General features: G+C 57.3%; 2 protein-coding genes across 2 annotated transcripts; both read left to right on the top strand.

Annotated features, from left to right (window-relative positions):
- The first annotated feature begins 6,701 nt into the window (after positions 1–6,701).
- Positions 6,702–9,225, top strand: ZFP36 (ZFP36 ring finger protein). Its single transcript, XM_082677199.1, has 2 exons — positions 6,702–6,770; positions 7,583–9,225. Exons 1-2 carry the CDS (start codon positions 6,747–6,749, stop codon positions 8,534–8,536), a joined length of 978 nt encoding a protein of 325 aa, XP_082533325.1. The 5' UTR covers positions 6,702–6,746; the 3' UTR covers positions 8,537–9,225.
- Positions 9,226–14,173: 4,948 nt separating this feature from the next.
- On the top strand, positions 14,174–23,049 carry PLEKHG2 (pleckstrin homology and RhoGEF domain containing G2; the record flags this gene model as incomplete). The annotated part of the gene is made up of 18 exons (XM_082676993.1): positions 14,174–14,276; positions 15,080–15,348; positions 15,427–15,527; positions 16,434–16,500; positions 16,620–16,666; positions 16,906–17,056; positions 17,378–17,515; positions 17,708–17,908; positions 18,352–18,444; positions 18,534–18,620; positions 19,203–19,236; positions 19,327–19,428; positions 19,527–19,574; positions 19,652–19,690; positions 19,857–19,873; positions 20,059–20,235; positions 20,344–21,268; positions 21,351–23,049. The coding sequence occupies 18 exons, from the start codon at positions 14,174–14,176 to the stop codon at positions 22,919–22,921; spliced, it is 4,170 nt and encodes a 1,389-aa protein (XP_082533119.1). The 3' UTR covers positions 22,922–23,049.
- Between the last annotated feature and the right edge of the window lie 4,041 nt (positions 23,050–27,090).

Here is a 27,090-nt window from a genome sequence, read left to right as displayed (position 1 = left end):
GGGGCAGCAGAGGCCAGCAGGGAGCGCCCAGGGCGGGGCCTGGCCTCTGCGAGCTGCTTTCTCTCTTCCCTGGCTGAGGGTGGACTTTGGATTGTGCCTGTTGGTGACCTCTTCCAGGGGCTCTCCCCCAACCTGGCCTGGCTCTGGAACCCTGACTGGGTCCCTCTCCCTCAGTCCTTCCTTGATTCTGTCCCAGTTTGGGGGTGGTCTCTGTCCTGCTCCTTTTTCTAGCTGTTCCTCTGAGCGTCTTGTGTCATCCGATCTCTTTGTCCCCATCTCCCTGTCTCTGACCATCTCTCTCCCAGTGCCCCTTTGCTGTCTTCTGCCCCCAGCTCCTAACTGGGACTCTGTGCAGGGGGCCAGAATGGAAGCCAGAACCCCTGGCTTACCTGGGGCTAGAAGGAGCTTCATTTCCAGGGACCACAGTCACATCCAGGGATCCCCAGCGCCTCCCATGTCAGCTCAACCCCCAGTCTGTTTGACCCAGGAAAGAGGAAGTGGAGGGGTCTAGGCCCTGACCTCAGCACGCCCGATCGGGGAGCAGCCCAGCCCGCCACCCCCGGTACGCGGGGTCTGCGTCAGCAGCACTCAAACGAGGGGCGTTGTGCAATCTGCGGTGAAGCCTGGCGCAGTTGGATGCCTGGGTCCCTGTATTTTTAGCCCCAAAGGAGAAGTGAAAAGGCCCCAGCAGGGGTGAATCATCAGTCCTGGGGAAGAAGACAGGCGCCTGGGCCCCAGCTCCGGGAAGCAGACCTTGGGGAGGGGGCTTCAGGGAGGGAGTGCCCCACCAGGCTTCCCCATGGCCTTCAGGCCTGGGCAAGTACAGGGCGGAGCTACCAGCCCAGGCCCAGCTGGTGGGTGTGAAAGGCTCAAGTGACTCAGCCTGGTTGGGGGACTGACCCACCCAAAACCTTCTGTACCCTGGTTCCCATGGCACCGCCCAGAGGCCTCCTGTCCTGGACTGCACATCTGTGAGGAAAACCCGGGACCATGGAGACCTGCAGTTCACCCAGAGCCTGCAAGTGTGTGTGTGTGTGTGTGTGTGTGTGTGTGTGTGTGTGTGTGTGTGTGTGTGTGTGTGTGTGTGTGTGTGTGTGTGTGTGTGTGTGTGTGTGTGTGTGTCTGTGTGTGTGTGTCTGTGTGTGTGTGTGTGTGTACACACATCCCAGAAGTTCCTTCCCTTTCTCCCTGACCTTCCTTGGAGTGCCAGGCACATAGGGCCAAGCTCCAGGCAGGGCAGCAGAACTCTTGGACACTAGCTGAAGCTGCGGCCCATAGGTAGAATTTCTTCTGAAAGGAAGCCACAGCTCTGCCCATTTATCTGACTGAATCAGCCCCCACCCCGCCATGTGACTCCCCAGATCTTCTAGGATAACCTACTTAAAGTCAACTGATTATAGACTTTAATCACATCTACAAAATACGTTCACAGCATCATCTAGACTAGTTTGATTAAATAACTGGGGACTGTAGCCTAGCCAAGTTGACACATAAAACTGACCATCATAACCTTGTCCTTGTCAATATGACACCCATACACATCTCCTTAACCATACGTAAGGTCCAAATAAATACAAAAACAAAGTTATATTTCCACCTAACATGATGCAATTATCTGAGTACAGCACACTTTCCTCAGAAGAGCCCAGTGGCTTCCAGCCTGTGGGCACACACCACATACTGGTAGAGATGTGTCAGTGCACAGGCCCACACACTCAGAATGAAGTACAGCTGGCCCTGTGAGGCAGCATCAACACAACATCACACACAGATGGGGGCATGACATCCCAGCAGCCCTGACATGAGGCCCAGCAGTGCTTAAAACCATACCCAGGGAGACTGCGGAAACACCTGGTGGGCAGTGAGATGATGGACGCACAGTTCACACAGCCACACGGTGGAAATTGTGCACCCGAAAGTGGAATTCATTCAACACATGTTTGCCGAGCATCTATTTTGGGCCAAGCCCTATACAGTGTGAACCAAAGATCCCTGCCTTGCTGGAGCTGATATTTTAGTGACAGTTAAGTGTGATAAAGTAAAACACAGTATGTCAAGTAATGAGAAATTCCAAGAAGGAAAATAAAGCAGAGAAGTGAGATCAGAAGTGGAGAGAGATAATAGGAGGAAAAGAAAAGTATTTGGGAATAAGTAACACAAGATTTGCATATGGGGGCTTCCCTGGTGGCGCAGTGGTTGAGAGTCCGCCCGCCGATGCAGGGGACACAGGTTTGTGCCCTGGTCCGGGAAGATCCTACATGCCGCGGAGCGGCTGGGCCCATGAGCCATGGCCACTGGGCCTGCACGTCCAGAGCCCGTGCTCCGTGACGGGAGAGGCCACAACAGTGAGAGGCCCGTGTACCGCAAAAAAAAAAAAAAGATTTGCATATGGAGAATTATGTTACTTTATTGGAAAACATGAAAGTTTGAGAGTTTAGGTCGGGTAGTGGTTCACGTGTATTAATGTGATCTGTAAATAGATGTTACATGTATTTATTATTTGTTAAATAGATGACAAGGTTATTTTTAAACCTGTTAAAGTCCTTGACCCAGGTCATGAAGGCCTCACTGAGAAGGTAGTATTGGAGTGAACTTGAAGGAAAGGGAATAAGTTGTGGACATTCCAGGGAGAGGAAACAGTAAGTGCAGAGGCCCTGCCTGAGGAATAATGTGGAAGCCTGGGCCACGGTGAAGAGGCAGGGATAGGAGAGGACCTTAGTGAAGGTTCTTAGTGGATTATTAAACCCAGAGGGAGACTGTACAGCCTCGTGCACAACCACCCACTCCAGGGAAGCATGCATATGAGATGCACAGCCACACAGGGCAAAACAGACCATGGCAAAACACAGGCGCACATGACACCCCTCTTCCCTAGCAGAGAATGGCATAACCCACCATCCTACAACCATGGTGTCCCTGGCGTCTCCGTCCTGGGAGCAGTCCCACAAACAGACTCAAGGAACAATCCAACTATGTGAAGATACAAACAACCCTCTAACCACCCCTTAACCCGCTATCTCCTACCCCATCTCAGACTTTGCCCATCACAGGCTGACTCAGCCCTGCCCTCAGCTCAACATTATCAAAAGCAGCGGAGGCTGGATTTAGATAATGCTTCTCAGGTTCGAGTGTGCGTGCGTGTTTTCCTCTGCTCTGCTCACGGAGGCCTGTGTGAACCGCAGGAGTGGGCCAGCTGCCCTCCCCATCATGTGCGCTTGTAGACGTCAGGAACCAAAGTTCAGTTTCACTGCCCTGTGACTGAGCCACAGAGGAACTGCTTCCAGACACTGGCCTCCTGGTGTTTTCAGCTACACCCCGAGGACACAGACACAGGAACACTATTCACACACCTGATGATCACACACACAGTCAGCTGCAGGCGCCCTGCACACAGCCACAGCTGCCTGCAGCCACGCACATGCTCCCACACACCCTCAGCTCCCAAGCTGTGTGCTCACAGAGCCTCATCACACCTGAGGACACAGACAGCGACTCTCGCCAGCCTCCCTCAAAGAGTTACAATCACTCAGTCACTACAGATCCCAAGGTGTTTCAGAGCTACACACAGATGTGCAGGGAGGTATGTAAGTCACACGTTCTCACGGATGCCACCTCAAAGACAGTTACAGCTGAGTACACACTCCCTCCCCCATAGATGGTGAGAGTAAATACAGTCTGGTCAGAAACACGCAGGCATAGGCGGTTTCCCGCATTTATTCTCACAGCCATACGTTCCAGGTGGGTTGTAAGGACACAGCGTTGACACAGGAAAGTGGGCGCACTTGTGTCCCACACCTAATTGCCCAATTGCACATCCAGGCGCGCCAGGGCAGCCCCACCTCGCACCTACACCGCACACGCGGTCCACACGCCGCAAGGCCCGCGCAGCCGCGCGCACTGCCAGCCCGCGTCGGCCGCACCCGCTCCCGTCCAGTCAATCACGCCTGGGGCGCACAAGGCACACGTGCCGGCGCGTACACTGTCCCCAGCTCGCCCGCGCACTCTGGCCGGCTCTCACACCCCCGCGTTTCCCGTCCCCGCTTGTTTTTCTGGAAACTGCTCAACGTTCCCCTCCCCCTAGGCCGGAAGCGCTCGCCGTATTTTTAGCTTCCCTGGTTTCCGCCCCTTTCCCCCTCGGTCTGCCCGCCCAAGACCTGCCCCCTTGCGCCCCATGGGGGACCCCGGCCGTCCCCTTCCCCACCGTCATTCCAGAGGGGATTCCCGGCCTTAGCCGGTGCCACGGATTTTCCCGCTGGCTACGTGGGGAGCGGGGCGGAGCCCTGCCCTGAACTTCCTCCTGGGCTGGGACGCCTGAGGCCTGGATGGGAGGGGCGGGGGGTGAGGGGGGGGTGAGGGGGGGATGGGAGCCAGACTCCTAAACCGTTGGGAGAGGGGCCTCGGGGCTCGGACTCCTGCATTTGAGATCGAGGGTAGCTGGGGGCCTGGACTCCTGGGTCTGGTGAAGGAAGGGGCTGGGGGCCGGGTCTCCTGGGTCTGAACGAGGAGGTGGCTTGGAAACCCGGACTCCTAGATCTGAGCAAGGAGGGGCGGAGGCCCGGGCTCTTAGGACCCCCGCCCCCGTCAGTGTTTCCAGGGGTGGTCTGTTCTTCATCGCGCAAAGCCCCCTCTAGCCTCTTCGAGAGTCGCCCAGTCCGAAGCGTCCTGGCTCTCGGGCCGATGACTCAGCAGTTGGGAGAGGGGAGGGGGTCTGCTTGACTCAGGGATGGGAAATGCTCCCTGTCTCCAGGGAATCGAAACTGGTATCCCTCCTCCAGGATCGCGGCCAGAGCCGAGCCGGACACCGGGGACCCCAGGGTGCCTCCCACCTCTCGTCTTAGCGCCGCCTTAGTCCCACTAGCCGCACAGGGATTTGGAGCCCAGCCGGGTGGCGGGTGCCAGGCACCTCCCCTTTCCCCCTTTTCCCGTAGCCCTCGAGCGTCTGTTTACAGGCGACAGAAGCCCTGGTTACAGAGAGGAACCCTGGCATCCAGGCCTAGCCTCCTCGTCACGGCTTCCAGGAAGCCCCCCTCCCTCGCCCCGTGCGAGTGAGTCACAGGCTAGAGGGAGGCTGCAACCGTGCCAGAGCCGCCCGCAGCCGCCCAGCTCACGAGACCGGCCGGGAAGGCCCCTCGGCCCCAGAAAGCGCCGCACCAGGGATTCCCCCGTGCTCTGTCGGACGAGCAAGTCGGCGTGTCTAGCAGAATCTCCCCACCTCAATACAAGCCCGCAGCCTGCAGTCGCAACCTGCAAGAATGAACTTTCCACCATTATAACTGCACTCCGTGTCAACGGTTTATTTCTACCCCCGTGTTTTCACTCAGGGCAGCCAGCTAGCTCATCGAGACCCAGTTTAAAAATTAGTTTCTTCTCCATATCTTAAGAGAGCATCACTCAGTGCAACCCCTTGACAATAAAAGACTTGCCAATAAGGGGAGTGATTTCTGCACATTTAGCGTTTTCTCAAGGTACATCCCTTTATTAGAGACCCATCCGACCATCAGTTGGGGATGACCCATTTCTGCCATTCGAGACAGCTTTCCATCAAGGAAACCCGCCACCATAATAAAGATCTCCCCCTTTCCAATCTTGAGTTTTCTCTGAGCACAAACTCTCAACATAATTTAAGGCCCTGGTATTAGGCTGCTGCCATTTACTAAAGGAGGATAACTTGGCCTCTCTCTGCCAGGGCTTCCTGGTGTGTAAAACAGGCATAACAATACCTCTTTGAGTTCATGTGTGTAAATACAGCACTTCCATGCAACAGTGCCTAGCCCAGAGGAAGCGATCAGAAGTGCCATTATCTGCGTGAGGGTGAGAAGACACAGAGGAATTGGGAAATTGGGAACGGAGGCCCCTTTCCAGCCTCACCAGGTGTCCAGAACCACACCCACCCCCAACCCCCGTGAGTAGGGGCGGGGAGGGCGGTCCAGGTCTCCGGATCTGGGCTGTTTGAGAGCGAGACCGTGCCAGGCCGGCAGGTCTCAGAAGAGAATTCTCCACCAGGCCCGTGGGTCTCCTCTCTCCGTTTTGCTCCTGCGGATTTCTGTCTGTGGATGCTTGTTTCTCCCAGTTTTCTCCCTTTTTCTCTGTTTCTTTATGTGACTCTCCCTCCCTCCCGCTTCCCGCTCTGAATTTGTCTCTCTGGGACCGACTATATCTTGTCTTTTCAATCTGTGCCTCCCCACCTCGCCTCCTCTCCTTACCCTGTCTCTCTCTCTGCATGTCTCCCTGTGTGCGCAACTCCCTCCCTCTGTGTGTGTCCCTGTGTTTTTCTCTTTGGTCTCTCCATTTCTGTCTCTTGCTCTCCGTGCGTCTCTCCCCGCCCCTGTCGGTCAGTCTCTCGATCGCACGCCCTCTCAGCCTCTGCCCTTGTCAATTCCCCCAGGAGCCCTGCCCCCACCTCCGTGCCAGTTCCCTTCTCCGCGCCTCAGTCTCCAGCCTTTGAAAACTGGGCCGACACCCCCCACCCCACGCACTCCCCGCGGTGTTGCGACCGCCCGCAGGCCCCCCTCAGGCGAGTCCCGGCCGGGAGCCGGGCGGATGGGGTCCGGTCCAGGGCTGGGCGGGCTGAGCCGGGGGCGCGCGTCCGGGAAGTGCCCCTCCTGGCCCCGCCCGCCCGGGCCAACTCCTCAAGGCCCCGCCCCCCTCTGGCTGGATAAAAGCGGCGGCTCTTCCACCCCACCGCAGCCTGACTTCAGCGATCCCACTTTCGGCCTGTACCTCAGCCTTCGGCCATCTGCGCCGCCATGGATCTCACCGCCATCTACGAGGTGAGACCCCGCTGATCGGCACCCCGAGGTCCGCAATGCCTGACTCCCTTCTCAAACCAGGGCTCTCTAGCGCCACAAACTCCCGCCCGGGACCCCTGGCTCCTTTCTCAAACTGGAACTCCTTAGTGCTTCACACTTCGGCCCGGGGTCCCTGCCTCCCGTCTCAGACCAGTGTGATGCTCTGGAGGTGAAAATGGAGCCCGTGACTTTCTGGTCTCGGTCCAAACACGGGTGGGGTGGCCCTCGGAGATGGAAAGCTGGAGAACTTTTCTCAGACGGGGGCTGTCTGCAGGCGGAAATGACCCCACACCTGGCTTACCCCTGGTAGTTGCTGAGGGTGCGGTTTTGCGCGGAGGCGTTTCTTGGGCTGGAGTCTCAGGGTGAGGGGGAGCCGACTTCTGTCTCTTCACTCCCTGACCCAGAAGACTCTGGCAACTCTAAAACCGAAGAGATCCGGACTCCTGGGTTAACTTTGCCCGCTCCTCCACTTGTGAAACTGGAGAACCTCAGATCCCTAGAGGCCCAGAGGCTGAAAATTGGAGGACAGCGGTGTGTCCTGACTTTAGAGCCCCTCTGATCCAGCCGGGGGAGCCGGGATTCCTGGGTCCCTCGGGATAAGTTTCAATCGCGAATAAACTCAGAACCTCCAAATCGGGATCCTTGCGATCCGGAACCCATGTTTGTTTTCTGCGGACGGGTGGGGCTCAGTCTGGGAGCCCACAAACCGGACTGGCAAGCTCTTAGGTGCCCTGCAGCTGGGGCGGGGCGTCACCCTGCATTTTCGGTGTCTTGACCGATCCCTGTTCCCACAGACCCTCCAGTTGCTGAGCCCTGACCTGCCTTCCGACCACGGAGAGACTGAGTCCAGCTCGGCCTGGGCCTCCTCGGGACTCTGGAGCCTCGGCTCACCCGACTCCAGCTCGTCTGGGGTGGCTGCCCGCCTGCCTGGCCGCTCCACCAGCCTGGTGGAGGGTCGCAGCTGCGGCTGGGTGCCCCCTCCCCCAGGCTTCGCGCCCCTGGCTCCCCGTCCAGGCCCTGAGCTGTCGCCCTCACCCACCTCGCCTACTGCGACCCCCACCACCTCCTCCCGCTACAAGACCGAGCTATGTCGGACCTTCTCAGAAAGCGGGCGCTGCCGCTATGGGGCCAAGTGCCAGTTTGCCCACGGCCTGGGTGAGCTGCGCCAGGCCAGTCGCCACCCCAAGTACAAGACGGAACTGTGCCACAAGTTCTACCTCCAGGGCCGCTGCCCCTACGGCTCGCGCTGCCACTTCATCCACAACCCCAGCGAGGACCTGGGTGCCTCCGGCCACCCCCACGTGCTGCGCCAGAGCATCAGCTTCTCAGGCCTGCCCTCAGGCCGCCGAACCTCGCCACCACCAGCAGGCCTAGCAGGCCTTTCCCTGTCCTCGTGTTCCTTCTCACCCTCCAGCTCCCCACCACCACCACCCGGGGACCTTCCACTTTCACCCTCTGCCTTCTCTGCTGCCCCAGGGACCCCGGTGGCCCGAAGGGACCCCACCCCAGCCTGTTGTCCTTCCTGCCGAAGGGCCACCCCCAGCAGCGTCTGGGGGCCCTTGGGTGGCTTGGCTCGGAGCCCCTCTGCGCACTCCCTGGGATCTGATCCTGACGAATATGCCAGCAGCGGCAGCAGCCTGGGGGGATCTGACTCGCCTGTCTTCGAGGCCGGGGTTTTTGGGCCACCCCAACCATCTGCAGCCCCCAGGAGACTCCCCATCTTCAATCGTATCTCCGTTTCGGAGTGACAAGTGACTGCCTAGTGCAGATTAGCTGGATCTTAAGGGGGGCCAGTTCTCTTATGCTGTGGGTTCCACAAGGGGTCCCAAGGCTGCGGGGGAACTGAGGGACTCTTAATCAAGTAGCTTCACCCCACCTTCCAAAGTGCATTAACTCACTCCCCTGACCCAACGCTGGGGCAGGTCCCCGGTGTGCAAGCTGTTCATGCTGTTGGGGGAAGGAGTGTTTTCTGGGGTCTTAAAAAAATGTAGCAAATTGGAGGTAGTGAGGCCTCTTTCACCTCTCCCCCCGCCCAATGCTGTGAATAATAAGCCCCCGCTGCCCCTTCCAATTTTTTCTAGATCCTGAGGTTCCGGTGTCTGATGGTGACTGGATCCTCCCCTGAAGGGGAATCCTGGTGCTCAAATTTCCCTCCAAAAACAAGCAGCCAAAGCCGTTGCCAACCCCCTGCTCTCCCACCCACCCACCCACGCCTTTGGGCCTTTTATTTATGACGACTTTATTTATTCTAATAGATTTTATAGTATTTATATATATTGGGTCGTCTGTTTCCCTTGTATTTTTCTTCCTCTTTTTTGTAATATTGGAAACGATGGACTAATTATTGTTATAAGTATACTATAATATATGAAGTAATATATATTGTTAAAATTTTATTTTTTTTGGAATTTTTAAATAAAAGAAATCTGTGTGTAAACTGGAATCCTGGCTCTTCTGCGGTCTAGAGGTAGTGAGATGGGAGGGGAGGACGGTGTGGCCTTTTTTAGAAGCGGGATGGAATCAGCCGATAGCTCCTCCAAACCTCCCCGGAGCCGAGCTGCCAGCGGCGCTTACCTGGCAGGAAGTGACGTCACCTGGCCCGGCCATTCACCTGAGAGGGCGGGGCCAGGTGAGATCACCGGGTAGGAACCTGGAGAGCCAGTTCCCGGGGCGTGGGAGGCGCTCCCGTCCCGCCGGGATCCTTGACCCAGCTCTCGGCCGGGCGCGGGCGGGGACGGGATGTTTCCGTCCCCATGGGGCCGAGGGAGGAGGGCGGGGCGGAGTGGGGAGGACGGAATGTGCCGGGGCACGAGCCCAGCGCAAGCGAAGGAGGCCGGCGCGGCGGGTGGGGGAGGGGTCGTCCCGGAAGCCGGGGCGTCCTGGGGTCCCACCGCCCGGCCTTCCAGGATCGGAGAGTGTGGGGGACTCAGGCTTTCGGCATCTCGGCGGAGGCAGCTTGAAAGCCTTCAGGATTCTAGAATGTCAACACTGGGGAATCTCAGACTTGGTCTCGGCGACTTCTAGACCCTGGGTGTCCCAGACGTTTAGGAATCGCAGAACTGTAGCCTCTGGCTTTCCGGGCTCCTAGACCTTCGGAATTCCAGAATCTTGGCCTGTCGGAATTCGAGAAGTTCGGGATTGCGAGATCTCGACATTTCTGAGCCTTGGAAACTCGTGGTCTCGCGCCCCAGGCGGGGTGGGGGTCGCGGCCGCGCCGGGACGGGGCGGGGCCCCCGGGAGAGCAGCGTCCTCGGACCATACAAGGCAAGAGGCGGCGAGAACCACACTGGGGCGGAGGAGCCCAGCGCCAGGAAGCCGCCTCGCGTCAGTGCCTGCGCCCCGCCCCCTTCCGTCGCGGCCTCCTACCCCTCTTCCCCCCGCCCCTCACTTCCCTCTCCTCTCCCTACCTCACCCCTTCTCCTCCCTCTCAGTTCCTCCTGCCCAGACCCTCCTGCGCCGACCTTCCCCTCCCCTTCTTCCCCCACCCTCCCCAGCTCTTCCCCTCCCCCACCACTCCTCTCCCCTTCCCCTTTTTAATATCCTTACCTTCCAGCCGCCCATTCCCCGTCCTCTATCCCCTCCTCTCTTTCCTTCCAATTCCCCTCCTCCTCCCCCTTCTGGCCTCCTTTCCTTCTCTCTCCACCCATTCCTTCCCTGCCCACACTCTTCATCCCCTCTGTTCCACCTCCCTCCTCACCCCATTTCTCTTCACCCCATTCCCTCCATCGAGTGTTCTCCTCTTCCCCTCCCCTCCTCATGCCTCCGTGACCTCTCAGCCCTCCTTGGCCCTCTCCCCTCGCCCACTGGCAGGCCCTGACCTTTGATCTCCTCTTCCACGAAGCACCCACGCCCCCGCGCCCCGTTTTGGGAAAGGGCTCAGGTCCCCATACTTGGAGAGGAGGTTTGGGAAAGAGAGAGAGAGAGAAACCCAGAAACCCAAAGACGTTGGAGAGGAAGAGCAAGCCACGCCGACATTCACAGGCACTGAAAGAACAAGAAGTAACACATCTCTGGTCCTTCCCTTTGCGAAAAACAGATTCTCTGCCCCTTGAAAACAAACGAACTAACAAATCCTCACTTGCAAAAATGGCACCTAACACCAGCTACCAGTGCCAAACACCTGAGAGTCATTCCTTTTGACTCTTTCCTCAACCCCCACACCCCAATTCAACGTCAGTCCCGTCTGATTCACCTTCTAAAGAGATATTACAATCCACCCTCCTGCCTCCTCCTCTGGCCCCCACCCTGGTTCTATCGGGCATCATCTCCCACCTGAACCATCATAGCAGCCCCTTCCTGGTCTCCTGGCCCAGGCCCCTACCCTCAGTCTCTTCCCCACTCCCCCACTAGGCAACCAGAGGGAAGCTGTCATGACACCTGAGTCAGATCACATAAAAGTCAAAGTCTTAAGTCCTCACCAGCCTACACAGCCTGGCTCTCATCTTTGATTACTCTTGCTCTAGTCACTCTGGCTTCCAAACAGTGCATTTGCCATACTTCAGCCACAGGGACTTTGCACTTCCTGTTCCCTCTGCCTGGAATACTCCCCCAGGTATCCCAACAGCTTACTCCCCTTCTTCAGGTCTCTGCTCAAATGTTTCTTCAGTGAGATGGTCCCTGACTACTATTATTGCAACCCCCATCCTCCCTACCTTTCTGTATTTTTTCCAAGATGTTTATCACCACCTAACACATCAAATGTACTTAGATCTTATGTTTATAGCAATCTTCCTCCCCCACTAGAATGTCAGATCCTCAGGGGCAGGGACTCTGACTTTGTCTTGTTCACTGCTGTATCACTCACACCTAAACCCTAAACCCAGGAACCAGTCACATAGTGGTCACAAGCTTCAGAATTTGTTGAAAAAAAAAATAAATCGATTCAGAAATGGGGAGAGAAAGAGAGAAAACTCCAAGACACACACACACACAAAATAGTGACTGTGTGAAATAATGATGTTAATTAAACATTGTGGTAATTATTTTACAATTTATACGTATCTAAAATTATTATTTTGTACACCTTGGACTAACACAGTGTTATACGGCGATTACATTTCAATAAAACTGGGGGACGGTGGGGGGGCGGGAATCCAAGACAAAAAGATGGAGGAGACAGTATCACATAGGCAGTTTGCTGAGGACCCACAGCCTGACACATCTCCTACTGATTTGCAGACTCAAATTACCAGGCATCTAAGAGGCAATACCACCCCCTGGTGACCAAGAGGAAAACGGCATCTCCCCACAACAGAAAACACTCCCTAACAGATCGTCACCAGAGTCCCAGGATTCCTCCCAGCTTAAAAATTCAGGAGACCGAAACGTTCATTCTTTGAAGTGATATAGATGTTCGGGTTGATTAATAAGATGCATAAATTGACAAAAACCGGTAAGAGAAAACTAAAAGTGCTCCAGGTGAGGATCGAACTCACAACCTCGGCATCGCTCCGCTCGCACTGTTATATAAGTACCGCGCGCTAACCGATTGCGCCACTGGAGCTCCGGCCGCACCCTTGCGCCGCGGGTTCTTTCAGTCATTCCTGGCCACGTGACCTTGATGGATTGCTCCGCCTCGTCTTTGCATATACAAATAGGAATCTTTGGATTGGCCAATAGGAGAAAGCGCGTTACCAGTTCCGGATTCTCACGCCTGGAAGGCTCTTGCTGTAAAAGGGAAAAGTCCGCGAGGCTTTTGGAATGTGGGGGTGTAGCCTGCCTGGGACTCGCCTTCTCATGAATATTCAGAAACCAGAGAGGAGGGGTCTTAACCCTTCGTTGGCTGGCCGGCCGGAAGGCGGCCCCTCCCCCCTGCGGGCGGGAACAGGATATGAGCCCGGGCGGCTGGGGGGAGGGGAAGCCCCAGGCGACCGCCCCCCGCCCCACTGCTGGGACCGGGCTCTCCAGCCACAGATGTATGTGGCGCCGCCGCCGCCAGAGCCGGCGCCACCCATCCCGGAGCCTGAGGGGTCCACAGTCGCAGACTCCAGCCTCCCGAAACTGCACCGCGTCCTGAGGGACCCCGAAGCCCAGGCCCCAGCGTCCAGGCTAGAGGACCCCAGATATCCAGGTGCCCAGCGCCCCCTCCTGGAGGAGCTAGGAGTCCGGGACATCAGCGCCGCGCGACCCTGGAGGCCGAGCTTCCTGCACCCGGTTTCCAAGAATTTAGGATCCCAGACCGGAGATTCCCTCCAGAGTTTCCCAGAAAGCTGAGCCCAGGACTCCCCGGGTTTGAGGAACTTGGGATACGGACTCCTAGCGCCCCATCCAGCCCGTTTGGGGTTGAAGCGCCAACTACTTCAAGAGGACCCTGGAATTTGGGGCTCCCTGCGCTCCCTCCTGGAGTTGGTTTAATCCCTGCTCTTAGAGTTAGGGGAACTCAGGAATCCGGCCCCCCCACCCCACGGCCCCATCTAGAAGACTCAGGAATTTGGGTTCCCAGCACCCCCATCTGAGACTCAAGAGTCGACGCCCCCAGCATCGTCCATTTAGAGGACCAAAGACATTTGGACCACTGCACCCCATCCTCCGAGAGACCCCGGATTCTGGTTCACGGATCCTGAGAGCCCGAAGTTCAAACCCCTGACTTGCAGAGAGACCCAGGAGTCCCGGCTCTGCGCCTCCCCGGGGACCGTGCTAGGGTCGAATAGGAACTGGGCTGCCTCGGTTCGGGGCTGGAGACTCCCCGGGAGGTGAGGGGGGAGGCGAGGGGCCCCGACGGGTTGGGGGAGGGGGCGGCGCCGCTGCCGCTGAACAATGAGGGGGCGTGCCGGCGGGGGGCGAGCGGAGGAGCTGGCGGGAGTTGGGGGCTAGAGGGGTGTGGGGAGGCGCTGCAGGGGAGCTGCGGCGGTGGGAACAGTGAGTGGATCACGGAGGGACTGGCTGGAGGGGGTCGAGAACTCAGGGCCAGCGCCCCAACTCGCAGCTCTCCGCGGGGGAGGGAGCCGTCTGCAGGACCCTGGCATCCGGTCCCCCAGCCTCCTCCGCCCTCCCCTGGGACCCCGCGGCCTCCCGCCCACGGCTTTTTCCCAGCCCTGCCCCTCGCCCTCGGCTCCAGCCGGAGCCCAAACGTTCCCAGGATCCCTGAGCGTCCGGCCCCAGACACGGCAGACTCACAGCTTGGACGACTCTTTCGCTCGCTTTACTCTTTTGTCTCACCCTTTCCATCTTTTTCTCAGTGTTATCTCTCCTTGCTCCCCTCTTTCTATCACTTTGCCTCTGTCTCCCCCAGTAGTTACTCCCAGGGCCCCCTCCCAGGATTTAGACCACACTGTTCAGACTGTTTAGACCACGCTCAGCCTCTGAGCGTGGGGGGCAGGGAGGCCTATGGGGTCCTGATATCCAGGAAGGGGGTCTTTCTGCAGAAGCCGCTGAGCCACTCAGCCATGCCCGAAGGAGCCCGTGGACTGGGCCTGTCCAAACCCAGCCCTAGCCTCGGCCGCAGAGGTGAAGTGTGTGACTGTGCGGCTGTGTGTGAGACTCGGACAGGTGAGCCTGTGAGGGAGGGGTGGAGCCTGCTGGGCATTCATTCTTTCATGAAAGACACTGCAACGCTCTGGGGCTGACCCAGTGCTGGCAACACAGGCTGACCAAGACAGCCCCAGCCCTGCATGCACAGAGCTTCAGGTCTGGTCCGGGAGATGGACCCATCCCCATACCATGATAGTCCAGAGGGGAAGCCCAGCATAGAGTGGTCAGGGCTGGGATGAGGAAAGCCCCGGGGACTGTGAGAACTTAATCTGGGAGGTCCAGGGAGGCTTCCTGGAGGAGGGGACATCTAAACTGAGAATTGAAAGATGAGGAGGAATGAGTTGAGCGAGGCAAGGAAGAGTGTTCTGCACAGAGGGAGCAGTATGTGCAGGGGCACAGAGGTGAGAAGAGGCTGCTTATTTGAGTAACTGAAAGAAGCTGAGTGTGACTGGAGTCCAGAGGGTAAGAAGTGGTGTGTCGGGACGAGAGCAGACTGGAAAGGTCTCTAATGGCCACCTTGCACAGGCCCCTGTGGATCTGAGGAATCTGGACTTTACCCTGAGGGCAGGAATGGGGTTATACTCATGGGAGTGACAGAATCAGGCCAATTAATAAAGTTCCCCCAGGATGACACATGGAGGTGGATTTAAGGAATGGAGACAAGCAGTCCAGAGAGGACCCTGAAGGGAGAGGACAGGGCACAGTGAGGGGAGCAGGGAGCCCATGGGAGAGCTGTTGAGCAGGGGTGGGTGAGCGTGGGGGCTAAGCGCACTTACTCAGTTGGGGAGACCCCCTGATCGCCTCTTCCACACCCCCAGCAGCCCCTGCAACCCCCGCCATGGCCTCCCCCCGAGGTTCTGGGAGCTCCACATCCCTGAGCACAGTGGGCTCAGAGGGGGACCCGGCTCCGGGGCCCACCCCAGCCTGCTTGGCCTCCAGGCCAGAGCCCCTTCCGGGGCCCCCCATCCGCCTGCATCTGTCGCCCGTGGGGACCCCAGCTTCGGCGAAACCCTCGAGGCTGGAGCGTGTGGCCCGTGAGATCGTGGAGACGGAGCGGGCCTATGTCCGGGACCTCCGCAGCATCGTGGAGGTGAGGCGGGTAGGCACCCAAGTGCAGTGGGGACCCAGGCCAGCCCCTCCACCCCTGTAACCCCAGTCATTCCCACAGGACTACTTGGGCCCTCTGCTGGACGGCGGGGTTCTGGGGCTGAGCGCGGAGCAGGTGGGCACGCTGTTTGCCAACATTGAGGACATCTACGAGTTCAGCAGGTCAGGGACGGGTGGGATGGGCAGCAGCGCTGCCTCGGGGGGTCGGGGAGGCAGGCTGTGTTCTAACCCCAACCTTGGCACCCCACAGTGCCCTGTCCAGTCTGGAACACGGGGCGTCATGACGTTGGGCAGGGGTCATGATGGGGAGTGAGGATCCAGAGAGGTGGAGGAGTGAGGTGGATGGGAGCCTGAGGGCCCAGCTGAGGTCCAAATATCGGGATGGGTCCAGGCAGCGAGATGGGGCTATCGCTATGTCAGGTCTGGGATCGTGATGAATCCAAGGCTTGTGTGGGGCCTGCGGATCATGACAGTGTGAGCATTTGTGTGACCGGCTCATCCTGGGAAACCCCTCAGTCCCAGACAAACCAGAATGGTTGGCCACTCAGTCCAAGGAGCATGACACCGAGTGTCTTGATGACACCTAATTACACTTATTATTATTATGTTTTGGCCGCACTGCTTGGCTTGTGGGATCTTAGTTCCCCAACCAGGGATTGAACCCAGACCCAGCAGCGAAAGCGCGGAGTCCTAACCACTGGACCACCAGGGAATTCCCTAATTACACTTAAAGTTACTGCAGGAGGTTCGTGAGTCACGACAGGGTCTCGGGGTCACAGTGGGATCTTAAGATATCACAGCTCTGAGCGTCCTGACACCCCTCTCCCTGGGTTGTGCCATGAGATGCCCCAGGCTCATGCCAGCTGTGACAAGACCTCGGGCCGAGGAATGTAATGGTAACCAAGGACAAAGTCTGAGCAGGTTGCAGTCCCCCATGTCGCGATCAAAGGACCCTTCGTATGGACATGACATCCCTTGAGAGATCCTGGCAGCCACCAGGGCCCCAGTCTCCTGGAGTCCTCCCATGGGGGGCAGGGCGCCCCCTCACCCTTCCTCTCCCCTCCACAGCGAGCTCCTGGAGGACCTGGAGGGCAGCAGCAGTGCCGGGGGCATCGCCGAGTGCTTCGTGCAGAGGGTGAGGCGAGGGCCTGGGCTGGGGCCTGGGTAAGGGGGGAGCAGGCCTGGGCTAGGCGTTGCGGGGGGGTCATGGGGAGTCGGGAACTGAGGTCTCCCTGACGCCCTTGCTGCCCACAGAGCGAGGATTTTGACATCTACACGTTGTACTGCATGAACTACCCGAGGTGAGGGCCAAGGAGCCCCTGCGGGGCCCCAGGCTGTGCCCACGAGCTGATGTGCCAGCCAAGCTCCCTCCACCCGGACCCATCCAGCTCCTGCCATACCGTGACAGCGTCCACCCTCTCCCTAACCCACCCCGACCCGGGTGGGCCCCTGAGAATTCCAAAACCCTGGCCACTCCCTGACCCCTCCCGGCCTTGCCCACTGTAGCTGCAAGTCTCCCTGACCTGTGCTGTGCCCCCAGCTCCCTGGCCCTGCTCCGGGAGCTGTCAGTGTCTCCGCCAGCAGCCCTGTGGCTGCAGGAGCGCCAGGCCCAGCTCCACCACTCACTGCCCCTGCAGAGCTTCCTGCTGAAGCCTGTTCAGCGCATCCTCAAGTACCATCTGCTGCTGCAGGTCAGCTGTGGCCCCTGGGGGGCTGCTTGGGGAGGGGCAAGGTCCTGTCCATTGGCCACCTGGTGAACATCTGGAGATTGGACCCTGGACGAGTTGGGCAAGGCCTGGGGAGGCATCCGGTCCCTAGAAACTGGGCCGGTGCTTGGGGCAGGGTCTTGCTGGCAGTGGGGGCTGGCGCCAGCTGATTTCACTTCGTGTCTTTGCCTGTTTGTCTCTCTCTGCCTCTGCCCCTGCCTTTATTTGTGTCTCTCTCTTATCCTTGTCATTCTTTCTTCCTCTGTTCCTCTTCCACTCCCTGGGTGCCTGGTGGCTGCCCTCCAGGAGCTAGGCAAGCACTGGGTGGAGGGCCCAGACGCCGGGGGCCGCGAGTTGGTGGAGGAGGCTATCGTGTCCATGACAGCGGTCGCCTGGTACATCAATGACATGAAACGCAAGCAGGAGCACGCTGCGCGCCTCCAGGTGACCCCTGGGAGAGGGCTGGGACCGGCGGCATGGGGGGCAGCGGGCGTGATGGCCTTTGCGGGGTTCGGTCCGTGCGTTGGAGGGCGGGCTGGGACAGCGCAGTCTGGTTGCTAACCCCCCTGTGTTGGTATGCGTACACCGCCCACCGGTGTGTTCCTGTGCCCGCTGCACCCGGCGTGGTCCCGGCAGGAGGTGCAGCGGCGGCTGGGTGGCTGGACCGGTCCGGAGCTCAGTGCTTTTGGCGAGCTGGTGCTGGAGGGCGCATTCCGAGGTGGTGGAGGGGGCGGCCCCCGACTTCGAGGGGGTGAACGGCTGCTCTTTCTGTTCTCACGGATGCTGCTCGTGGCCAAGCGCCGGGGACCAGAATACACATACAAGGGCCACATCTTCGTGAGTTCAGGGATGGGGCAGGGCCAGAATGTTACCTGCCAGGTATGTTCTATACACGCATACCTGTAGACCTAAAGGCTGGGGGCAGGATCCGCAAGGAGGGACAACCCAGCTTAAAAGGGCCATGTTTTCTTGAGTCCGCGGTGGGGGGGCAGGGTTTAATAAGGAGGGGTGAGGCCAGTGGGATGCACGGGTGGTGCAGGCCTGGAGGGGGAGGACCTGGATTTGCCCACCAGACAAGCATCTTCATGGGCAGGCATGTCTTCTTGATCCAGATGAGGCGGGGAGGGCTGGTGAGGGAGAGCTGAGCCCAGCCTGGTGGGGAGGGTTGACAGGGGGAAAGGGGACATCTTTCTAGGGGGTAGGGACCCAGATACACATGAGGGGCACATGGATGAGTCTGAGGCCTCTGAACTTGCCTCCCCTCTCTGCCCCTCATCCAGTGTTGCAACCTGAGTGTGACTGAGAGCCCTCGAGACCCTCTAGGGTTCAAGGTGTCTGATCTGACCATTCCCAAGCACAGACACCTGCTCCAGGTGAGCAGAGGGTGGGGCTGGGCGGGCAGGGATCCCCCAGTCCCTAGACCTCACCCCTGGCTCCCCATTCCACCCCACCCTGCCCCCAGGCCAAGAACCAAGAAGAGAAGAGGCTGTGGATTCACTGTCTCCAGCGCCTCTTCTTTGAGAATCACCCCGCCTCCATCCCTGCCAAGGTACAGCTCCTGCCCCCGCGGGGGGTCCTCAGGGTGCTGGAGACTCCCCTCCCCCAGTAACACCGAAAAACCCTGACTGCAGGGGGTGCCGTCTTAGAACATGGTAGTTAAATTGCAGCGTTACGTTGCCGGGGTTTCAATCCCAGCTCCATCACATCCCTGCTTTGTGACTTTAGGCAAGTAATTTAACCTCTCTGGCTTCAGTTTCCTCGCCTGGAGGAATGATAGCATCAACCTCATAGGGTTGCGGTGAGGATTAGTCATTATCAGTCGTGTAAGGCACCTGACATGTAGTAGCACCCTTTTTTTTTTTTTTTTGCGGTACGCGGGCCTCTCACTGTCGTGGCCTCTCCCGTTGCGGAGCACAGGCTCCAGACGCGCAGGCTCAGCGGCCATGGCTCACGGGCCCAGCTGCTCCGCGGCATGTGGGATCTTCCCGGACCGGGGCATGAACCCGTGTTGCCTACATCGGCAGGCGGACTCTCAACCACTGCGCCAGCAGGGAAGCCCAGCAGCTTCCCTGGACCGTGACTGGGGTGCTCAGGGACCAGCCCCCTCATCCCTCATCCTTGTCTCTTTCAGGCAAAACAAGTTCTCCTTGAAAACAGCCTGCACTGTGAGTTGGGGCCCTGTGTTGGGAGGGTGTGGCAGTAGAGGAATCACTTCTAAGAAAAAGTAAAGTGTTACCCCAAATCTCTCCCTGCAGGTGCTCCTAAAAGTAAGTCTATCCCAGAGCCCCTGACACCTCCACTTGGGTCTCCCCGACCTCGAGATGCTAGAAGTTTCACCCCTGGACGAAGGAACACAGGTAAAAGGGATGGAACCCTGAGTTCCCTCTCCCTCCACTCCTCCCCCAGAAGCCTGGAGCTGGGCTCCTAACAAGGTTCTGATCCGCCTCTCCCATAGCTCCATCTCCAGGACCCGCCACTACCCGCCGTGGCCGCAGACAGTCTGGTGAGTACCCTTCACCTAAAAGTGAACTAGGCATCAGGTGGGACCTGGCCCCTGACATCACTGTGTCCTCCCTCCAGAGCCCCTGAAGGACCCTTACGTCATGTTTCCACAGAACGGTGAGGGACCACCCACCCCGGCCTGCTCCGTCCCTGTCTGTCTGTCTGTTCCCGGGGATGCCCAGAGTTCGTGAGGGAGGGGTGATAGGGGCAGCTCATCAATGACAAGGAATAACACTTGTTCTTACATCTCACTCTTTTCTCTTTCTCATGTCTTCATCCCCAGCTAAGCCTAGACTCAAGGTGAGAAACATCCTGGGACAGGGTTTGTTTTGGGTCCTGGACTCCTGGGTCTGAGGGAGGAGGGAGCTTGGGTTCCAAAGTGCTGGGTCTGAAGAAGAAGGGGGCTGGGGACTGGATTCCTCTGTCTCAGGGAGGAGGGGGATGGGGCCCTGGACTCCTGCCCTCCTTCCTTTCCTTCCTCACAGCACACTGGCAGTGAGGGGGAGCTCTACCCGCCCTTAGAGCCTCTGCCACCAGTTCCAGCTTCTGAACCCCCTGAGGACCTGGAGGACACTGGGCCCCCCACGCTGGACCCCTCTGGGACCTCAATCACTGAAGAAATCCTGGAGCTGCTAAACCAAAGAGGCCTCCGGGATCCAGGGGTGAGTCGGGCGTCCCCTCACGGTGTCCTTGGGGCTCTGGGCCTGGGCAGGCACAGCCTGGGGGTCAGGGGGGCCAACGCACCCTGATACCTTGGGCTTCTTCCTCAGTGCCCACTACAGCCACCCCCCCATGACATTCCCAAGTTCCCCGGAGATTCCCAGGTGCCAGGCGACAGTGACACCCTCGCATTCCAAGCCCCGCCCAGCCGGGACTCTTCAGAAGAGGAGGAGGAAGAAGAGCTGGATACGGATGAACGGGGCCCTTCCCCACTCCACGTCCTAGAGGGGCTTGAAAGTTCCATTGCGGCTGAAATTCCTGACATTCCCAGCCTTTCCAAAAGTCCTGATGTACCCAACCTCCCTGAAATTCCCAGCCTTTCTGAAATTCCCCAAATGCCCCGCCTTCCCAGTCTCTCTGACATTTCCAGTGTTTTTGAAATGCCCTGCCTTCCAGCCATACCCAGTGTCCCCGACATTCCTAGTCTCTCCAACGCTCCCACCCTCCCCTGTGACTCCTGGCTCCAGGGACCTCTGCAGGAGCCGGATGAGGCTCTAGCCACCAGGAGAGAGCTCTTCCCTGGAAGCAGTTCTGGAAAACTGGGAGAGCCCTCCTCAGAAAGCAGGGCAGGCCAAGAGGAGGGTGAAGGAGTATCATACCCAGCTTTCCAGCCCCGGGATGTCACCCAAGGTCAGGAATTCCCAGATGAGCTGGAGTTCCGCCCTTGCTCAGAAATCCGGAGTGCCTGGCGGGCACTGGAGCAGGGGCAGCCGGCCCGGCCAGGTTTCCCAGAGCCGCTGCTGATCCTGGAGGATTCAGATCTAAGTGGAGGCAGCGGAAGCGGGAAGGCAGGAGCCCCAACTTCGGAGAGGTCAGCGTCCCGAGTGCGGGAGTTGGCCCGGCTTTACAGCGAGCGGATCCAGCAGATGCAGCGGGCTGAGACCCGGGCATCAGCCAACGCCCCCCGCCGCCGGCCACGGGCTCTGGCCCAGCCGCAGCTGTTGCCCTGCCTGCCCCGTGAGCAGGCTGAGCCAGGTGAGGTCCAGGTATGTGGTTGGCAGACGCAGCCCATGTGGGGGCATCCATCCTAACTCTCTCCACCTTGCTTTGCATACAGGGCCCCTGCCTGCCTTTGGACATGTGCTCGTATGTGAGCTGGCCTTCTCGCTGACCTGCGCCCAGGAATCTGTCCCCCTAAGCCCTGCTGCCCAGGTTCAAGCTGCCACAGCTGTGACTAAGCAGCGAGGCTGCCTGGACGGCCAGCGTCTAAATGTTTCAAGTTTGCCTGAGCAACACCATCTGGGCATCCAGGTTCCAGCTGCTACCCCTCTGCCTGAGCAAGGAGGCCTCTGGAATATCCGGATTCCAGCCACCACACCTTTGCCCAAGCAGGAAGACCCCCCCAACGGCCAGATGCCAGCTATTACAACTTTGCCGGATCAAGAAGGCCACCCGGAAATCCAAGTTCCAGCTGCCACTCCTTTGCCGGAGCATAGAGGCCACGTGGATATACCGGTTCCATCTACCACCTCTTTTCCTGAGCAAGGATGCCACGTGGACATCCAAGTTCCAATCACCCCAGCTTTGCCTAAGCGGGGAAGTTGCTCTGATGTCATGGCTTTAGCCGCCACTCCTACGCCCAAGCGAGAAGGCCACCTGGACAGCCAGAGCTCAACCAACACCCCGTTAACTAAGCAAGGAGATTCTAGGGCTGTTCAGTCCCCAGCCACTGCCTGTGGCCAAGCCGTCGATCCTTTGCTTATACACAGAAGCAGCCTAGACCCTCAGATCCCAGCTGACACCCCAGTGCCCTTGCAACACGACCTCCCTGACATTCAGGTTCCGGGTACCTCACCTTTGCCTGCACATGGAGGCCACCTAGACCATCAGACCCCAGCCAACACTCTGCCGTCCTTGCCCCGGGACCTCCCACACTTTCAGGTTCCAGCTGCCGTACCTTCCCCGCAGCCACAAGGCCTCACGGACACCCAGGTCCAAGCCCTCCCACCTTTGCCCCAGCAGGGAGGCCTCCCGGACATCCAGGGTCCAGCTGCTGCGCCTCTGCTTGAGGAGCAAAGCCTCACAGACCTCCAGGGTCAGAAACTGACACCTTTGTTGGAGCAGAAGAGCCTCACCAACGACCATGTTCCAGCTGCCTCACCTTTGCCTGAGCAAGGGGGCCCTCGGGACATTCAGGGCCTGTTACCCACCCGAGTCCAGACCACGGTGGTTTTGTCTAAACAAGGAGGCCACGCGGTCTCTCACGTTGCCAGGTCAGAGTCGTCAGACTTGAGCCCACCCCACAGTCCCCCACTCACAACCCGGCAGCTCCTGGGCTCCAACGCAGCTGCCCTGTCAAGATACCTGGCAGCCTCATACATCAGCCAGAGCCTGGCGCGGCGGCAAGGGCCTGGAGGAGAGGCTCCCCCGGCCTCCCGGGGCCCTTGGCCCTCCTCCGCCCCCACGTCACGGGCACCTTCACCGCCACCCCAGCCTCAACCCCCAGCGCCCCCAGCCAGGAGGCTCAGCTATGCCACCACGGTCAACATCCACGTCGGGGGTGGCGGGCGGCTACAGCCAGCCAAGGCCCAGGTCAGGTTGAACCACCCTGCTCTCTTGGCAACCCCCCAGGAATCAGTGGGCCTTCGCAGAGCCCAGGGGGCTCCCGACGCCCCTTTCCACATGTGAGCCAGGATGTCGCGCTTCTTGAAAAGCAGAGACTTCAGCCAGATGCCACAGACCCTCAGAATTCACCCGGAAGTCCAGACGCTGAACACAGGTCTAAAAATTGCCACAGCTTTCCAACACCTGGCGTCTTTGGCACATGGGCCTTATTACTTAACCTGGATTAACCCAACAGGGATGGGCAAGGGGATGTCATTAATATTTTGTTAATATTATGAAATTATGTATCTTTCCCATTCTGGGGGCCGTGGGGGATGACAGAAGACAACAATGAATGGGAAGGTCTGATACAGCACAAATCAGTCTTTCTGAAAATTTGGGGAATCTCAAACCCCTTTGAGAATTACTGAAGACTGGACCCATTACAGTTTGGTGTGTGATTCTAGAGGGTTTATGAACTGCTTGATGCCTATCTAGGAAGGCCAAGTCAAGAAGCTTTCTCCCAAGCAGATCCCTCAAAATTCATTCCCTTAGCAGTTTATCCAGTTGATGTGTCCCACCATCATCTATTCCTCTCATCTACTTAGCCAATTCTATCCACCCAGCTATCTCTCCGTCATCTCCCTCTGTCCATCCGTCTTCCAATCCATCATCCCACCCATATGTCTTGCTTTATTCAACTTTCTCTACCCTATTCATCCATCATCCTACCCCACCCCCCATCTAGCACCCGTTCCTCCGTCAATCCACTCATCTATTATCCCACGTGTCCGTCTTCTCCAACCAACTCTCTCCATTCATCCATTTGTCCCTCCATATTCCCATCTATGTCCATTCATTCGTACATCTCATCACTCAACCATCTCCTAATCCATCGAGCCAACCGTCCATTTAACCATCTCTGCCACCATCCATCCAACCATTTTAATCTCTTTACATCCATCCCTCCTTAATTGGATTCTTCTGGGTCTTGGTACTACAAAATTTCGGAGACAAGTTCCCCGCTAATGCCAAAATGGATCAGGTTTGGGGTTCTGGCAGAAGGGTCCCACATCTGCCTTATTTCTCTTGGCAACCACTCTCCACCCTCCTAAGTATTCCAGTTCTCGTACCCACCCATCGAATTCTTCTATCAGATCTCTTTACTCCCTCTCTCTAGTTGGGGACCTCTACAGTGCCTCAATATGCCCCCACACCCCGAAGTAATTCAGGTCTTAGGGACAAAGTCTTTTATATTAAGATCGTTCTGTCCTCCTCCCAGCAGTGGTATGCCCAGTGAGAAGCACAATTTAAGCAGTTTCTTTGGTCATATTAGCTGCTTTTATTGAACACTTAACCTCTTGTGCTTTAGTGCATCATCTGTTTAGTCTTCCCTGGAATTCTCTGAGACACCGCAGCATCATGGCTGAGTTGAAGTCCCAGCTTTTCTAGTACTTGGTGTGTTAACTTCCCTCCGAGCCTCGGTTTCCTCATCTGCACCATGAGGACAGCAATACCTGCCTCGCAGGATCATCGGAAAGTTTCAGTGAGCGTATCCTTACTTCCCAAATGTATTTAAGCCTGACTCACCGAGGCAGTGTTCAAATCAGATGCCCCAGGATCTAGTCCCAACCCATGGAATGAGAACCTCCAAGGCAGGAGCCTAAGAGTCTGGTTTTAACAATCAATTAACGGCAACAACAAAAAATGCTGTTATTGAGTACTAACTGCATACCACAGGCATTAGTCACTTTATTTGAACTCGTTCACTCTGAGTCCTCACAACATCCCTAAAAGGCAAGTGAGGATGATTCTTACCGCCCACTTTAGAGATGAGGAAACTGAGGCACAGAGAGGATAAGGGACTTGCCCAAACAAGTGGGAAGGAGCAGAGCTGGGACTCATCCACACTGCCAAGCCCATCGGCACTTTTACTTGAGGGCGTCAGGCGCTGTTCTTGTCACTGGGGGCACAACAGGGAATAATTCCTTGCCCACAAGGGGCTTGCAGCCTGGTGCTCCAAAGGCCCTAGGTAATTGGTCATTAGCTGGGTAAACTGAGTAAGTCCTGGCTCAGTAAGCGTCAGCTGCTGGCTTCTGTTCAGTTACTGAGTGGTTACCATGCCATACACCAGGGCCTAGACTGAGTCGGCTTCTTGGCCTGGACCTGCTCCGCTGCAGCCTCCCGACAAAGGTCAGGGCTGAGGCTGGCCCTCCCCTCTTCCGCCCCCGGCTGCACATTCCCAGCTGAAAGAAAGTTCCCAGCCTGGCCTGGGCTCCCAGCGGTGCCGGAATTCCTGGTATTTGAGGAGGCAGCAGGGAGGAAGGAGGCCGTCTACTCCAAGGCTTGGAGTGGGGAAGGAGAGGCAAGCCCCCTCAGCCACTCCAGATGCGTCCCAGCTGTGCCTCTGGGAGGGGGCTAAGAGTCTCAGTAAGGGGGTCTCCGGACCCCGTGCGAAAACCCTGGGCACTAGGCCTGCCTCGGGCCCTCCTACTCCCTGCCCCTGAATTCCATTCCTCCTGCCTGCCCAACTCCTACCTCTGCTTCATAACCCCAGCTCCAACGCCTCCTCAGGAATACCTTTCTTGCTGGTCTACTACAGCCTGCCTTTTGTAAACTGTCTTTAGAGCTGCAATTAAGACAGGCTTGAAAAGGAAAAGGGCAGCTGTCCACTGCCTTCTTTGGGACACTGCTGCCCTCCTTGGGATGTTTAGGTTAATGCCAGCCAAACCCAGTTAACCCGAGTTAACTCCAGCTCCAGTGCAAAACTTGGTGAGGTAGTTATTTAGCCACTAGGCTAACTTTCTCACCAGCTAACACGAAGACACCTGCCTGTCACCAACGTCAGAGGGATGTTGTAAACACTTAGCCTGGCAACCAGATGGAGCTCAATCAACCCCGCTCTCCATCTGTAAGAAGCACTTTGTATGTTTTCTCTGTACACCAGTGCTGTCCCACAGAATTTTCCTGTGACAATGTTCTCATCAGTGCAGCCCAGCTTGGCGGCCACATGTGGCTACGGTTTTGGTAGGGCAGACATACAAAAAGGGCAACTAGTCAGTAAATCCCAAGGTCCTTCTTTTATAAAGAAAATTTGTGAAACTCTCCTTGATTAAGTGTGTAATGATGTTCTTGCCAGTACTCAGCAGGGGGAGTAGTGAGGAAGCCCACTTGGGGGCAGATCGCTTAAGTATCCAGGTTGGCTGCAAAGGCTGGTATGGAAGCACAGATGCCCTTCCCACCCCAATGATGTTCACTAGCTTCCTTTAAAAATGGGGAAAGAAACTGAAGGCAACTTAATTCACAAACAGTACTTCCCAATACGTATACCAGGGCCATCCCACAGAACTTTCTTCCATGATGGAAATGCTCTATCATCTCTGCAGCCCAGTGGTAGCAACTGAGAGCCCACCTAAGTCAGCTATTATCATCCCATGGCAGACACAATAGATGAACAAGTCCTCAGACCTATATGTTCCCAGGCCCATAAGGACAGTCACCACACTGAGCATAACTGGGACCTGCTTTAAGGAGGCCATGGGGGTGTGGCAGACTTTCTCAGGAGTTATTGTTGACATCCTGAAGGATGTGGCCAATCAGGGGGAAATCATGCACCCATCCACAATGGGGTGGTTACAGCCCCCTGCCCCAATCTCAATCCTATCTACACTACAGGTTGGCATTAAGGAAAATTCCTTTCCCAACACAGGCATGGATGGCTCTTAGTTGCTGACTTAAAGACTCCATCCAGGCAGTTTCTCCTCACTTTATAGTAAAGATTATTGATCTTACACATTTCCCCTGCTCTTCTCTGACATGTCATTAAAACAACAGCAAAGAGACTTCCCTTGTGGCGCAGTGGCTAACACTGCACATTCCCAATGCAAGGGGCCTGGGTTTGACCCCTGGTCAGGGACTAGATCCCACATGCCACAACTAAGACCCGGCACAGCCACATAAATAAATAAATATTTAAAAATAAATTAAAAAATAAAACAACAGCAAAAAGATTGGGGGAAAAAAAAAACTCACAAGGATACCCCACACAACCAATGACCTAGAACCACGCCCACCTCAGCTGTGCCAACACACTGGACTCTACTGGAGGTGCACAGAAACTGAGACCAGGGCTGCTCCCACCAGCCTCTCCAACCCAACCCATCTCCTACCACGAGTGGTAGCCTCTAGAAAGGCTTCTGGGGCATCTCCTGTATTCCTTTTAGACAAAGACCACCTCAGAAGACCACAGCATA

The sequence above is a fragment of the Grampus griseus genome, assembly GCF_964374135.1.
Source record: "Grampus griseus genome assembly, chromosome: 19".
NCBI classification, from domain to species: domain Eukaryota; kingdom Metazoa; phylum Chordata; class Mammalia; order Artiodactyla; family Delphinidae; genus Grampus; species Grampus griseus.
The sequence above is the reverse complement of the archived record's forward strand: the minus strand, read 5'-3'. Positions and strand labels throughout refer to the sequence as shown.